At 36.2% G+C, this 15,611-nt stretch overlaps 1 protein-coding gene across 1 annotated transcript in view; it reads right to left on the bottom strand.

The window, feature by feature from the left end:
• Nucleotides 1-15,611, bottom strand: part of STAC (SH3 and cysteine rich domain) — a 193,610-nt gene that overhangs the window by 60,386 nt on the left and 117,613 nt on the right. The window contains exons 3-4 of the mRNA XM_075212630.1: nt 9,125-9,225; nt 3,807-3,888 (exon numbers count right to left, since the gene is read on the bottom strand). Of these exons, the coding sequence (XP_075068731.1) occupies nt 3,807-3,888; nt 9,125-9,225 (183 nt within the window). The remainder of the gene's footprint in view (nt 1-3,806; nt 3,889-9,124; nt 9,226-15,611) is intronic.

Raw genomic sequence — 15,611 nt, forward strand, 5'->3', positions numbered from 1 at the left:
GCAGTGATTGTGGGTTTCAGAACTAAGGGGTGTGGAAAGGGAAAATGGGGGCAGCAGCTGTGGACTGCCTCAGGCTACATGCAGGACTAAAATGCCCCTGGTTATGTCTCTGCCATCAGCCGAGACCAGTGTCTATGTTTTTGTTTGGTGACTGCATGTACTGCTGGCTATGTCCTTAAATTGACAAAAATAAAGCATTTCTATTTATACTGGTTTTGACAATGTCAGAAATGGGTTGGCATGAATTCCAGTTCTCTAGATGTTAGTAAGTACTGGGGTTTAATTATGGTGCAATTACACTGGTAGAGCTTGATTAGGAGTAGCGACTAAAGAAAAAAAGTGTTAGCTGACAATCAGTGGGACTTATAAATTATGGGTGCAGTGGTGAAGCAAGACTCCATGGTGGGTCTCTGGATGAAGGGCCACCAGTGCCACTACCGACCTGCCACAATATAAATAATTACAATTATAAGGTAAAACCTTGTTATAACATAAAGTATATCATTGTAAAACATAATGACAATATGAGTGACTGATTGTGGTGCCCCTCGGCTTACCAGGCACTTAGAGCACATGCTCCACCCATATCCCAGGCTTGGTGTTGGTAGTTGGGGCATAAAAAAAGTCATGTACTAGATGTGAAACATTTATAATAAGTGTTCTTTATTTCATTCTTTGCATCTACTGCAGCTCTTTTCAGATTCTGGTTATAATAAAGGCATGGCTCATATTTGCATTTTTAAAAAGAGTTGAACGCTAACAAACATTTTTTTTTTAAAATAAGCTCACAAACAAAAACAGTCAGAGCCAGGTATATTGAATAGAATAGATTTAAAACAGAATTTAGAGAAAATATAAAGAATGGTGCTGAAATTCCAAAAAACACCAGCCTTAAGAAATGCAAGAAAAATAACTATATACTATTCTAAATATAGTAAATAGATTCTGTAAAATGATGTGTACGTCTCTGGGGGTAACCTGTCTCTCCAGTGCCTACTTCTGTAAAGTCTAGTGTGCTCTGCTTTACTCTCAGAGTAGGAAGTTGCTGGGAGAGCAGAATGTGGTCTCTGATTGTGCAAGTTACTGTGGAAACTGGGCATGTGTGTGTCTCTGGAGAAGCTGTGACAATTTTGTGAAACATTTCTAAAAAATGGAAAAAGGCAGAAATGGGTTGTCAGGTTTTATTTCTCTAAAAAGTGTTTCACTCCTCCAATACCTCATTTATAGAAGTCTGACAGCTTATAAATATGCAGCAAATTATTAGAGTCGTTTTCTGTGCGTCTTTTTTTGGGAGCCTTAAAAATGTTGCAACATTTTAACAAATGTGTCACAAAATTGTATCCCGTGAAGGCTGATCCTTTTTGGCAACATAAAAGAAAAAAATGCTATTACAAAGGATTTTTAAAAATGCTCCTCTTCAGTTATACAGCTGTTGCAATTTGTGTTCCATACTTTTTGGCTCCATTTTACCGGCAATCTGGTTTCATGAATGTCATCACATATCTGCAAATGCTACAGGAGCAGCTATCAATGTTATTTTATTGCACATCCTTTGCATTTCTTTTTCTCTCTTTTTTGCAGTTGCAAAACTGACTCAAAAGACTTTATTGCTTTGTGTTAAGCTTGACTAATTTGTATTTCACCTACAATCAGAATCCGTATGTGCTCCAGGATAGGTAGAGCCTTACATAATTTGAAGAGTAACTATCATAAAATTTAAAAAAACTAGTAATACATTTCATATATTAAGAAATAATAATTTTTATAACATGGTTGAAATTAAATAAAACAACAGAAAAAAATATAAAACAGACTTTAATATAATATCATATACTGAGCAAATACATCATAAGTGTCTTTAGATATCTGACAGGCAGTTATTGATGCCAGATATTATAAAAAAAGATCTCCAACAACCACATATTCTGATTTCTAAGTGAGATATACTGTGAGTATAAGGGTTTATTGCAAAGTTTGATTTCAAACTTATTTTCCTAATTTGTGAAACTGAATAATGTTCAAATTAAAATCAAGATCAGTGTGTTGTAATCAGTCTCTTATTAGTTTTTCAGTTTCTTGTTATTTCCACAATTATGTAAAATGTTTCTTTACATATAATTCAGACTCCTATCTAGGTGTAGGATCTTATACCTCCCCGACAATTCTGATTGGTCTTATTTTGACATAATTTTCCAATCAGGCCATACCCATGATCACCACAAACCACACCCCCAGAGCATCCAAGGTCCTAGGCACCCTCCTGTGGTAGGACACACATTGGCACCTTCTCTTCTTGAGAGAGAGGTGCCGCCTGTTACATTGTAGTCCAAAACGTCAATCCTGGGCCACTATTAACATGGTGGATCAGCGACCAGCAGCTTCACAGGCCAGAGGCTGCCGGCTCCATGTCAGTGGACGGCACTCAATGTGTGCTCCTCGGATGGTACTACGGTGAAACTAAGGTTACTGTATGAGTGACATTATGTCCCTCATTTAGTGTTTTAGGCACTCCTTAAACTCTAGGTTGCCTAATGGTATCACTGGCTCTGGCTGTATTCTGTCAGACATAAGCAGGTTTACTACCTTAGCACATTGCCCCTAGCACAGACTTAATAGCTAATTAAATAAAATGTCAAATGAGGAATTGTTCTCATTAAAGGGGCTGTCCACCATCAGTTGACTTGTTCATGTCCTCCTGAAACTTTTATTAGTTTGTTTTAGTTTCTCTGAACTATATCTCTGTTTTTTAGCCATGCCTTTATATTATCAGACAGAGATTTTGTTTATATTTTGTTTGTACCTACATACAAGACAGCCCTGTGCTCTCAGCATTGGATACAGTTGTATCCAGAAGCAGCTTTGTGTCAAATCCCAAAAAAAACAACCATAAACATTTTGCCTGATTAATAGATGGATGAAATGCAGAGGAGGGAACTTGAAAGTTAAAGCAATGTGTTTAGAAAACGTTGCAGGAACACATCAAGAAATGAAAATTCACATGGAGGTGGATAACTGCTTAAATGTGACATATGCCTTTTTTATACTAAGAAAACATTCGCAATAAACTCCAATGCATACATCTAAATCTGGGTACACACTACAATGTTTCCAGCCGATTATCAGACGATAAACAATCGGTTGGCCCTATATCACATTAGTGTGTACTCTGCAAAGATGAATGATTATCGTTCCAAAGCACATCTTATAATTTCATTTGATTTTGAAGCCAGACTAAAAATGTTGTTCAACAATGGAATGATGTCTTTCTATTTCTGCAGTGTGTATGTACTCACGACCGACAGTGTCCATAGATGTCTATGGCGTGTGCAGAGTCAGGGGCGAACGCAGGATTTAGAAGGGGGGGTTTCCGCCCCCCCCGGAAAAGAAAAAATATTGCGAGAGGGAGCTGCTGCGCATGCGTAGCAGCTCCATTTTGGCGAGTCTGAATTCTACAGCAGCCGAGGCGCTGTCAAGCAGCATCCGCGGCAGTGCTGTATTATACTACAATACAGCACTGCTGCGGACGCTTCTTTGACAGCGCCGCGGCTGCTGTACAGTACCGTTGGTTCACGGAGGGGAGGGGTTTCTGGAGAACCAGAAACCCCCCCTGCGTGCGCCACTGAGAGTCACCATATTTTCAGCTGATGATTATGTAAAGTGTGTACGCATGAATCGTCATGCTGATCAGAACCCTTTTTTTTTCTGTTGTTTGTAAAATCGTTAAAGATGTCGCATCGGGAGAAATTTTCTGTAGTGTGTACCCATCTTAAGACATAAAAAGAGTTTTTTTCTTTATGAATACTCACCAATAGGCATTACTTCCTTAATGCATCCAAACTGCTCATGTATAAGTAATGGAGAACTATAGTATCGCCGAAAACCTTTTGGCTACATAATGCCATTGATTGAAAAAAAAGAAAGAAAAGAAAAATAAATAAAAAAAGTCAGTTACATTGTTATGAAAAAAGAAGCAAATAGTTGCAATATGTTTACAGAAGACAAAATCTTACATTTATTTTACAGCTTATACCAGATTTATAAATCTACAAATCTGGCTCAGCTATCATTTCTCTTGTTCATATACATATATATAAAATAATAATTATGAATTATTCTGATAAAAAAAACATTACAAACTGATTACTCATATGTGTCATAATTTAACTGACTGCCAAAGGATGGTACTTTAATACGGAGAATCGCAAGGTTTATCAAACATTATAAAGTCTATATATACATTCTGTCACAGAATATTAATATCTTTTACTTTATTGTGCAACCATTTTAAATAATACAAAGGAAATCTGTTGTATTTAAAATGGGATACTCTCATTCTTTATTACATCCAATTAACATAGTTTGAGATAGCAACATAAAGAGAAAGGGCTAAATACAATAGTATTCCATTACATACATCAATACATATTTTTACTTGAAAATGTATGTAATAGTATTGAAAGCATATACACGTGTTAGCTTAAACCTACTTAATATCTACAAATTCAGTACTCATCTAACGATAACCTACATTAGTCATTAATTTCCCTATTCTGTTTTGTTTCATTTAATCAGCAAGTCAGCATCTTCCCTTTGAAAAACCTGCATCTAAACTATGACACAATGATACAATCTCCATATTACCCTAAATCACAACTTCAATAATTAACACAATTCCCTATAAATGTCATGAATTGGACATTCTGAAACTCTTACCATGCTCATTCTTCCAACAATGCTGAGAGTTTCCTTGCTCCCTGGCACCACCTTCAGTGCACAAGATGGTATGTGTGAGCATGCTTGTTCTATATAAAACATATCATCTCCGTCCATTGGTCCCGCATTCATGACCCCTAATTGCCCCTCAATATTTAAACCTGCTCTGGTGCCAGTTTATGAAGACTATTGTCCTGATAAGTTGACTTCAGGTTCCATAAGTGTGTTTCTGATCATTATATCCGTTCCAGTGTGTTCTTGGTTATTACAACTAATCCAGTGTGTTCCAAGTTATTGCCATCTGTTCCAGTGTATTCCTGGTTATTACAAGTATGTCATTGTGTCCCTGGTTATTATATCTATTCCAGTGTGCTCCTGTCATTCTAGTGTGTTCCAGGTTGTTTCCATCTGTTCCAGTGTGTTCCTGGTTATTACATCTATCCCAGGGTATTCCTAGTCATTACATCTATTCTATTGTGTTCCTGGTTATTACATCCATTCCAGTGTGATCCTGGTTATTAAATCTGTTCCAGTGTGTTCCTGGTTATTGCAAGTATTAAAGTGAGTTCCTCATTATTACATCTACTACAGTGTGTTCCTGGCTATTACATCTGTTACAGCATGTTACTGGTTATTACATCCATTCCTGTGTGTTCCAGGTTATTTTAATCCTTTCCAGTGTGTTCCGGGTTATTCCATCCATGTCAGTGAGCTCCGGGCTTTTTGCTGTCCCATGTGTACTTCTGCATTCACACTTGGTGCCATCTACCTGCCTGTCCAACCCGATACCTGTATGGAGGACTGAAACCTGTGGAGGGATAGCAGCCAAGCCCATATTTCTTTGACGGGGTCTCTGGTGAAAACCTACCATTCATTACACTCTGCACCACAATTGCAGGTAGAGTCATATCAGTTTGAAAGTTTAAATCCAAAAGTACCTGTGGGATTCCTGTCAATGATGTGGGGAAAGACCAGTGCCTTAAGAAGTGTGGTGCGGGCGGTGCCGTCGCCCAGGGCGCAAGGCCAAGGGGGCGCAGTAGCCGCTCACTACCTGCCTCCATACCTGCCTCTAAGAGAGAGAGAGACATTCACATTCACTTACAAGACTTTGAAGCTTCAACCCTTAAGTCCCGCAGTGGAGCGCATGTGCGTTCCACTGACAGGAAGTTCGGCATTTGGAGGAACGCAAATGCCGAACTTCCTGTCACTGCGGGACTTAAGGGTTGAAGCTTCAAAGTCTTGTAAGTCAAAATCTCTCTCTCTCTCCCCCCCTCCCCCCCATGAAACAGCTCACAATATACTAAACTCACTTAAACCTATACATATTAACTGCATAAAATATTACAATACCTATTGCTATATATTTTTGAAATATACCACTGTGTGTGTGCATATAACAATTCTTTCACTAAAGTGCTAGCCACACCCACTTGTCAAATGCCACTCCCACTTAGATGGGGGGTGCCGGTGCACTGTCTCACCCAGGGCACCAAAATTTCTAGTTACGGCACTGGGAAAGACATATATCTACATGCATACATCCTCTTATTCGACAATAAGATTTTAATTGAATCGACTCATTCTTTACTTAGCACAATATATCTTCTTCAAAATAACTTATCATATCCGTCTTTAATCTATGCTTGTGTTAGTGAATAAATCAACCTGTTATCTCAATTTTATGTACCAATGCCATAAATAATATTATACTGATTAAGTTTTGTTTTAAACTAATTTATGGCATTGGTACATAAAATTGAGCTCAGAGGTTGATATATTCAGCAATACAGTAAAATATAAGTTAATTACAGCAAGCACCATTTCACGATGCATATGCAGTACATCATTATTTTTACAATAATAGCTTTTATTATGGGTTTTTTGGTTGACGGAGGGGGAGGGGTTACAGAAGACACACATCAATACAATAAATAATTATTTTAACATTATAAGTTATGGCACAATTAAATGCTTTTAGTATATTTCTTTACTATAAAATAATTTGCATTGCTGTAAAATTTATTATGAATTAAAATATGAAATGTGATAATGATGTAAGCTGAGTGTATATCTAATATATAAATGTCTAGTATATATATATATATATATATATATATATATATATATATATATATATATATATATCATATATATGTAGATTAGTTCTAAAATACATTATGGGCTCTCACATGTGGGTTCATCAGGCATTTCAAACATTAAGGGGCATTTTTAACGCAGATTTTTGCTTGCGACTCAAGGAGCTGCAAGCAAAAATCAGCATTGAAATTACCGTAGTAACGGTAATAGTGTGCGGCCTGCATTGTTCTAAAGAACAACACAGGGAATTGAGTCTGCCTCTAAGGGTGGTGTTTATAGTGGCATCTATATGAATACAGGTTCTTAAAAAGTCTGACATGAGAAGTTATTTTGAAGAAGATACATTCTGTTATGTAAATAATGAGTTGATTTAATTAAAATCTTATTGACGATTAAGAGCATGTATGCTTGAAGATATAAATATTTCTCCACTGAATAAGGAATTGTGATTATTATTGAAATCAGGTAGGGTAATGATATATTAGATGCAGGTTATTCAAGTAGAGGGAAGATGCTGCTTAAATTAAACAATATAGGTTAGCGGAATTGATTAATAACCTGGTTATAGTTAGATGAGCATCAAGATTGATTATATAGATACAGATTATAGAATGAAGGATACATGTTTATACTCTTGAAGTACTCTTAAATAAGTTTTAAAGTTCAAATATTCCTTGGTGTATAAAATGAAAATCTATTGTATTAAGCACTTTCTTTTTGGTATATATTTATTAAAACCTCTAAAAAGGAAAAGTGGGAGTGTTGCAATAATTTTCTATAATGTACTAGATAAATCATAGATAGAATATGATTGGTTGCTATTGCAACACCTTAACTTTTCCTTTTTTGAAAAGCTTTAGAAAATCTACCCCAAACATTGCTAAATTGGATGCAATTAGGAATGATAATAATGATAATATCCTATTATCTGTAATGGTTGTACAATAAAGTAAAATAAATTAGTATGCTGTGACAGAATGGATAGATATATAGATAGATAGATAGATAGATAGATAGATAGATAGATAGATAGATAGATAGATAGATAGTATATTGTTTTGATAATCCTTGCAATCCTCTGTTTCTAAGAACGGCTCCTGGTGGTCACATATGAATAATTAGAGGCCTATTTATCATCTGGTGATTACACCAACGTTCAAAGTGATAGAAAATCTGGTTTCACACTTATTTATTAATAACATTTCACCAAGGTCTTGCCAATACTGGCAGGCATCAGTAATATGAGTCTTAATAAACCAACTGTCAATTGGTCTTAAGGGCCATATATTGTGCTTGGCCAAAGGCAGAGCAGCATTACAACCATTGGCTGATCTCATATTCCAGCCAGTCCAATCAAATGATCAATCCAATAGTTTTCGATTGTCTATGATTAACCTTTCTGGACCACGCCTGGTGGGCCAGAAAGGACACCTTTTAGGTGAGCTGGAAACTCATCAATTAGCAAGAAATATGTCATATTTAACATGCTCTAAATATTATTTATACTTAACATAATTATAAATGATGTCCCTGTGACAAAATGTTGAGAATTATAGTCTGGTTTCAATGTTTCCATGAAAGAAGATAATGCACCCCATATAGTGAAATATACATATATTATAAAAAGCATGGTGGGAATCCCATATTTTTTAGATGAAATCCCTAAATGAGGTGAAATAGTTCTAGCAATCTGTTTATTTGTGTTTATCAGGAATTTAAATTTTGTTTTTGGTGGAAAAATGGATAAACAGAGAGCCATGGGAGACATAAGCTTGCAGCCTCAGGCTTTAACACAGGTTACAGAGCCCCAATGTTACTTCTATTACTTTATATTTCAGAGTGGGTGCATTGTTCCCTATAATGTATCTGTAGTGGTTTTATGATAAATAATTGAAGTATTTTAGTATTTTATTGTCATTGTGATTATGTTTTGGAATGCTTAGTTTTTTGTTTAGTTGCAATTTTTGTTTTTCTAACTAGGGAAAGAAAAGCTGTCAGCCTGTCACATAGCTAGCTGTGTCTTGTGAGGTGATTTATCTGTGAGAGGATGCTGCATCAGGGAGAGTGCAGGACTGGTGCTTGTTGTATGTGTAATCAGTCTGACTGAGGTAAATTTGAAAAAGACAAAGCAAGTGAACAAATATAAAGAACTTGATCTTTATCACTCGCCAGCATGGATGCAGAATGTCCGAACATGACAACCATATTAAAATATTTTGTTTTCTGATGACTAGTGATGTCACAGATTGACAAATATAAGGAATTACATTTTGCAGAGGAGACAATCAAAATAAGGATCCATTTGTTTACTCACCAATTTTCCCATGCAGCGCTGAGAACTAATGGTTTCTGTACATTTGTGATGAATGCTCATCTTGCAGGCTTTACATCGCAAGCCATGTTTCGTATTAGTCCCTGTCAATGAACACAGATTTTAATTAACCCAGATCAGTAGTTCTCATGTAACTGACACGTTATTTGCTTGAAATGTGGATTCACTCAACAAACATTTAATATTTTAAAATATTCTGTCACATCAGTGATACAGTGCATTCTTTTATTCAACATACAGTAATATTGCTGGATATGTTAAAACAATTGTACTGTATTTACATATATTGTAGTGAACACTAAGACAACCGGGATACAATTATGTATTGTTCTGTTTTCTTTAAAGAATGAACAGAAACAAATTCTAAACTAATGCTCTTGAACAGTTATACAAAGTTCAACAGAACATCTAGTCCTTATGATCTGCTGCAATTAATAAATACTTTGGTTCCACCATTGACTATAAACAAATATGACTCCAACCATCATTTACAATTAATACTGCTTATTACTATAATCTGTGCTACTGGGTAATTTTAAATACTTTAAGGGTACAATTTAAATTTATTACATTAAAGTTTTTTGATTAACAATAACATTTGCTTTTCAGACCTCCCAAGTAGAACCCCTTTTATGGTCATTCACATCTCTGTTCCTTTTACAATAGAAATGTGTAGAGTGATGCTGGATTGCAGTATGTTTGACAAATAATTTGCCTTAAATATTTTTTAAAAAAAATAAAAAAAATGGAAGCGAAAATACTTACTTTTTTTTTAATCCATGGAAAACAGTGTATGTACTACTATCAAATATTTTGTTCTATATAAATAATCTAAAGAACTGACTCTCAGGACAAACATGTTTCTGTGGCCATATGGTAAATATAAAGTGGACCTGTCACTTCTAAATTCTGAAGGTGATGTATTTCTATGGGCTAAGCTGATGGTCACAAGGAACCTTATGGATATTAGGCAGAGAGGGGCTCAATAATGTAACAGTTTCAAAGCAAACTGAGAGGCTGAATACTGTCTCCTCTGTGTAGGTGACAAGTCCACTTTATAGACAGTTTGCACATTATTTGCCTGATCCATGTTCGGATATAACACCGTTTTAATGCTGTATCTTGCGTGAAATACATGCAATTGGGACATGCAATTCATGTCCGAACTTGAATGACACTTACTACTGCCTACGACTTGAATGGCGAAACAGGGGTGGGCAATGGACCGTAAGTGCATGCCAAGGGCGTTCCGACACATATGGGGCCGATTCGAGCCATGGGTTTCTTGTAAATACGCTTTATCATCCATATCATTTGCACCAGCTCTAGGGCAGATGTAAGTGCCGACTGATAGTGGTGACTGTCATGGCATCGTCTTTGTTTGGAAATACAACACACATATTCTGTGCTATCTAGTTGGACACATATTTACCACTAGATAGCACAGAATATTTTTAACCATATTTTATTTATTGATTATACTGTTAAGAGTTGTTTTTTTATTTTATATAAACATTTTTTAAGTGCTCTGATGTGACCTTATATTGCACATATGCTTGTGTGTATACTGCACCCTGTTCTATGTGTAACATACAACATGCAACATTTAGGCAGAGTGCGCCTACACATAGTTTCAAATCGAAACGCATCTTGAGATCCGTTTAGGCCTAAATATGGCCAGAAATACATTCAAGTTCACTTTTTTACCACCAGTTGCATGCAAGTTGCGTTCAGACTTGAATCGGGCCCTATGAGAACAGCATTGTTAGGTCTTGCCACTTTTTCATTATGTCACACCCCCTTCTGCCACACCCTCTACACTAGCTTACTACATTTGTTCAGTACACAAAGCACCTCCTAGTTAACATGTCAACTCATGTAATTAGAATGACATGCAGCCTCCATTTGACCAGTAAACAGCACTCCGATTTCACTGGTAGAAAGATCCTAAAATTAACCAAGCAAGACCACTAACCAGCAATTGGAGATACCCTGACCAGCACTAGTTACCGTACCACTGGACTTTTGTCACTATGGTGTATCAATAAGGAGAAATTGCTTTGAAAATGCAGACTGTCTTTCCATGACCTCCAACTGACAATCAGTTTTAATGTTGATGGGTTGCTGTTGAGGATCAAAAGGGGAGAGGCATCCAGCATTCTCAACAATCTAAAGCATCCAGCGTGGTGATTAATAGAAAATGCTTACTGCCTATTTAGGACCCAACAGCCTACCAGTGTCAAGTGAACACTGACTGGTGCCGATTGGCTGTTCTGTGTCAATATGGAGAGGCAGCTTGCAATCCTACTAGTCACAGCTTTCACTACACTTGCACCCCAGGTGGTGACTACACTCAAATTCTGAAAATACCCTGTGACAGCAGCAAATCCTCTGTTAGCTCAACTTCAGAATCCCTGCTCTAGTGCACAATTCAGAGACCTGGCTTACATGGTGACTTAGGAAAAATATGGATCATGTGATTACGAACACAAAGTCCCAGTGCTAAGAGAATAATTGCTCAGCTATAGAATTGCCTAGCTGCTGTACAACTAAATACAAATGACAATCATGGAGATATTGCATACACATGTACATTGGGGGCTGTATGTTTAGTTTGCTTAGATGCCACAAATGTCAGAAATTAAGGCATATACATGATATATTTAACTGTAGCTGTTCAGTGCATACGAACATCATATTGTATAACAAGAGCTATATCTGCCAACAAATATGTTCAATTATAGTTATTGCTTTCCAGTCCATTTGCCTATGTCATGCACAAAAAGTATTGCGTTGTCAAATAAATGGTGTTCTCAGAAGTAGCAGCTGTGACATGAGACATTAGATGTGTATCTACTTTCCTTAAGAACATTCTTTAGTAAAGCTTTGTAAAGCCATAAATTTACACCACTATTAAACATCCAAGTAGCTGCTGTAAGCAGGTGTAATTAATATACGTTCAATCATCTAAATTAAAAGTTCAGTAAATACAATAGGCTAAATGTGCTTAGCAGCAGTAAGAGCAATATTTCTTAAGTCTTTGCTGGAACTGTAAAATACTTTAAATGAAGTGTCTTTAGAGTTATGGATTATACCACAATATATATGTACCAAACATTTCATAAACATTTTCAATTCTCTATCTCTTTCTTTGTGTGTGTGTGTATACTGACTTTACATAATTCTAACGATCCCAGAAAATGAACCCAAAATATTGTTTTCTAAGTATAAAGCTAGAAATATGCGTATATCATTTTTTGTAATTTTATATTTATTTAATGGGAGGCCTGATTCAGGTTACTCATGCATCTTCATGGACCTGTCTTTCTGTGCGCTAGAACCTAGCATAGTCACAGGGCCTGACTGTGGTTGAATACATTGAAATGCCAGCACTTCCTCATTCATCAAACATTGTTTAATTTTGAAAGCTAGTTAGCAATAATCAGTGGGTTAAGAAACTATGTAACGGCTCTTGGATTCATTGTTGGACCTTAATGCTGTCCAGGTTTAGCTTGATGTTTATAATGTTGTACAATAAACAAAAGTGCAATGCACCTTGTAGTGCATTATATTATCTATTGTTTTTGGATTTTCCATAATTTTATTATTATTTCTGCAGAATTCTATACTTGGCTACTCTCTCTGATCTTCTGGGAGGCTTTCAAATTATGGGGGTCACCCCAGACTCCCAGAAGAGTAGGCACCCTCCTGGGTCTTGGTGGAGGCGGGGGTTAATGACTGCTAAGCAATGCCGTGAATTTTGGTATTTCATAAGACAGTATGGGGCCACAGACCTTTCCTACATTTGTATCCTGACCTGAGGTTTTAAAAGTTGTCAATTATGGAATTTTATATGCTAGAGTTGACTTTTTTTAAGCTTTAATTGAAATCAATGCAGTGTTGTATTGATTCAAAGAGCCGATTACAGGTAAATAAAAAATGATAAAAGGTTGATCAGTAAATAGAATGTAACACACTTGCCATTTTATGTCTATACCTTCCATGTCTGCTCTCTTACATATTTCTCCACGTACTGTATTGTCACGCAGAGATGAGTGAACTATATCAGTTTGCACTGGATTTCATCCCTGTATTACATTTATGAGCAGCATAAGCTTTACTACAAACTACCCAAAATTTGTGATTCTCCCGGACATTCAAGGAGAAGTAGACAGGTATGGGGAAGAATTGGGTCCCAAATAATCAAATAGTACAGAGTAGTTATGTAAGGCTCCTGCCAAACTGGTGCAGGAAGATTGTAGTGTCAAATAAGCCTCTAAATAAAAATCATGCTGTCATTCAATGTGTCTACCAGAACATGTAGGCAGCTCAGAAAGTAGGTTTCACTTTTTGCATGGAACTGAAAAATATAAGCAGCAATGGATCAAATGTCGAGTTCTGCTTTTGCTTACTATTCTCATATACAGTGCTGTCTAACAAACATTAACAAATATTTCCCTCCTCACAAACAATCCTCAATTAGCCCCAATGCTAAACTGAATGAGCTAGTTTTTACTATACCAGAGAGACCACAAGACCATGCTGTAATAAATACCAGCACTAGTGGTAGTACACCGGCTTGTTTACACTACAGCTAGGGTCTCTTTGCTGTTGGTGAAAACAGTCCTTAGGCTGGTCAGCGCAGGACCAGGAGGCTTTATGACTTCTTCTCCGAGGCTACCAGCATTGTGATGAAAAGCAGTGGGGTAATTAACAAGACTGGGATCCCTGGAGAGACACCTTTGCTACCTCAGTGGTCCCAGCATGATGGACTGGGGACCTAATGACCACTGCCCATTTTCTGAAAAAATCTAAAAATAAAACACACATTTTTTATCCAAAGCTTAAATGACTCCCCTTAACTGGCATTCACCATATTATTATACAACTTACTTGCTTCTTAGTATATATATAAAAAATATAATATTTATTTTTCTTTCTTGCTCCATCATAGTCTAAATGCAGGAACTCCTCCCTTAAAAATTGCTATAAAAAAATGACCCACCTGCACACTACAAACAAAAAAAGCAAAGTGATCAATGCCAGGTGCCCTCGGGACATACATTCAATGCTAGTTAGTAACAAGTGGGCAATATGGGAAAATGCTTGATATTGGCTAAGGTGAAAGGGAGTGGCAAGGATTCCCAACTTTGATCATTCAACTTCATCCATTCATACTGTGTAGGTGGGTAATTTTGTATGGATTTTTTGGTTTTGTTTGTTTTTCCCTAGTAGAACTGGGAATTCTTTCCAGAACAAAAACAATACCGGGAATTCTATAGAGAACACATAAGGCCATATTACATGCAAAATACAGTTTAAAAAAAAATAAAATTACCTAATTTTTATTACCTCCCGTAATAGTACAATTTCAGAAGTAGAGACCATAGGCTAGATTTACTAAGCTGCTGGTTTGAAAAAGTGGGGATGTTGCCTATAGCAACCAATCAGATTCTAGCTGTCATTTTGTAGAGTGCACTAAATAAATGACAGCTAGAATCTGATTGGTTGCTATAGGCAACATCCCCACTTTTTCAAACCCACAGCTTAGTAAATCTAGCCCCATGCCTCTTTTTGTTGAAAATGAGTGTGGTTCCTGTATTTGAAATCCTTAACTGAGAAATAAGCCATATATTTACTTTAATCATTCTACTTGTACATTGTCATCTTGTCTTGGGTGACATTAACAAATCATCACTGAAAAGAAAAGCTAACTGCAGCTTGACGCTCTGTAATAGCTTGTAATATTCAAATTATCATCATCATCATCGTCTTTCCATTGTTTTTATACATAGAACTATACTTTAACATATATCTTCAAAGACTGCTATTTTCAAATCTGCTGACGTCTTAAGAGCATTACCAAGGCACACAAAAGCTATGTCCTTTAAAGCAATTTCCATGATAGTAATAAAGTAAAAACATTCACCAGATGAACACTAAAATAAGCTTGTATATAAAAAGATGACAGTTTTTCCACTCACTTAAATGGCTTGCAAAACTATTATATTATTTATTGCTTGTCAAGTAATAATCTCTCTGGAATGCAAGTGTTGTCTTTGTAAACATGAAATGCTAATACATTAAACGGCACTGCGAGCAGAATTCTCATTGTCCACTCTTTATCTCCACCAGCTATAATTTGTCTTTTATTTAATAATTTACTGCATTATTGTGCAAATACATATTAGAGGTGCTAAAAAGTTTGGCATATACTGTAAGCTTCAGTAGAAACATAGACTATTTCTGGCTTGCAATGAATTCACAATAGCGGTGTTTTTTGTTTTTTTTTACTTTATAGCCCCTTGTAATAGCTTACAAAATAATACTGGGCTAATCAAATTCTTGCACAAATTTTTTTTGTGCTTATTATATCCCTACTTTACACATATGCATGTATATGTTTAATTTTCCATGCAAGCTTTACCTTTTTTAATGCTTTGTAGTAGTTGAAGCCCATGTTTTAATC

Source organism: Mixophyes fleayi, chromosome 5, assembly GCF_038048845.1.
Source record: "Mixophyes fleayi isolate aMixFle1 chromosome 5, aMixFle1.hap1, whole genome shotgun sequence".
Taxonomy (NCBI): Eukaryota; Metazoa; Chordata; class Amphibia; order Anura; family Limnodynastidae; genus Mixophyes; species Mixophyes fleayi.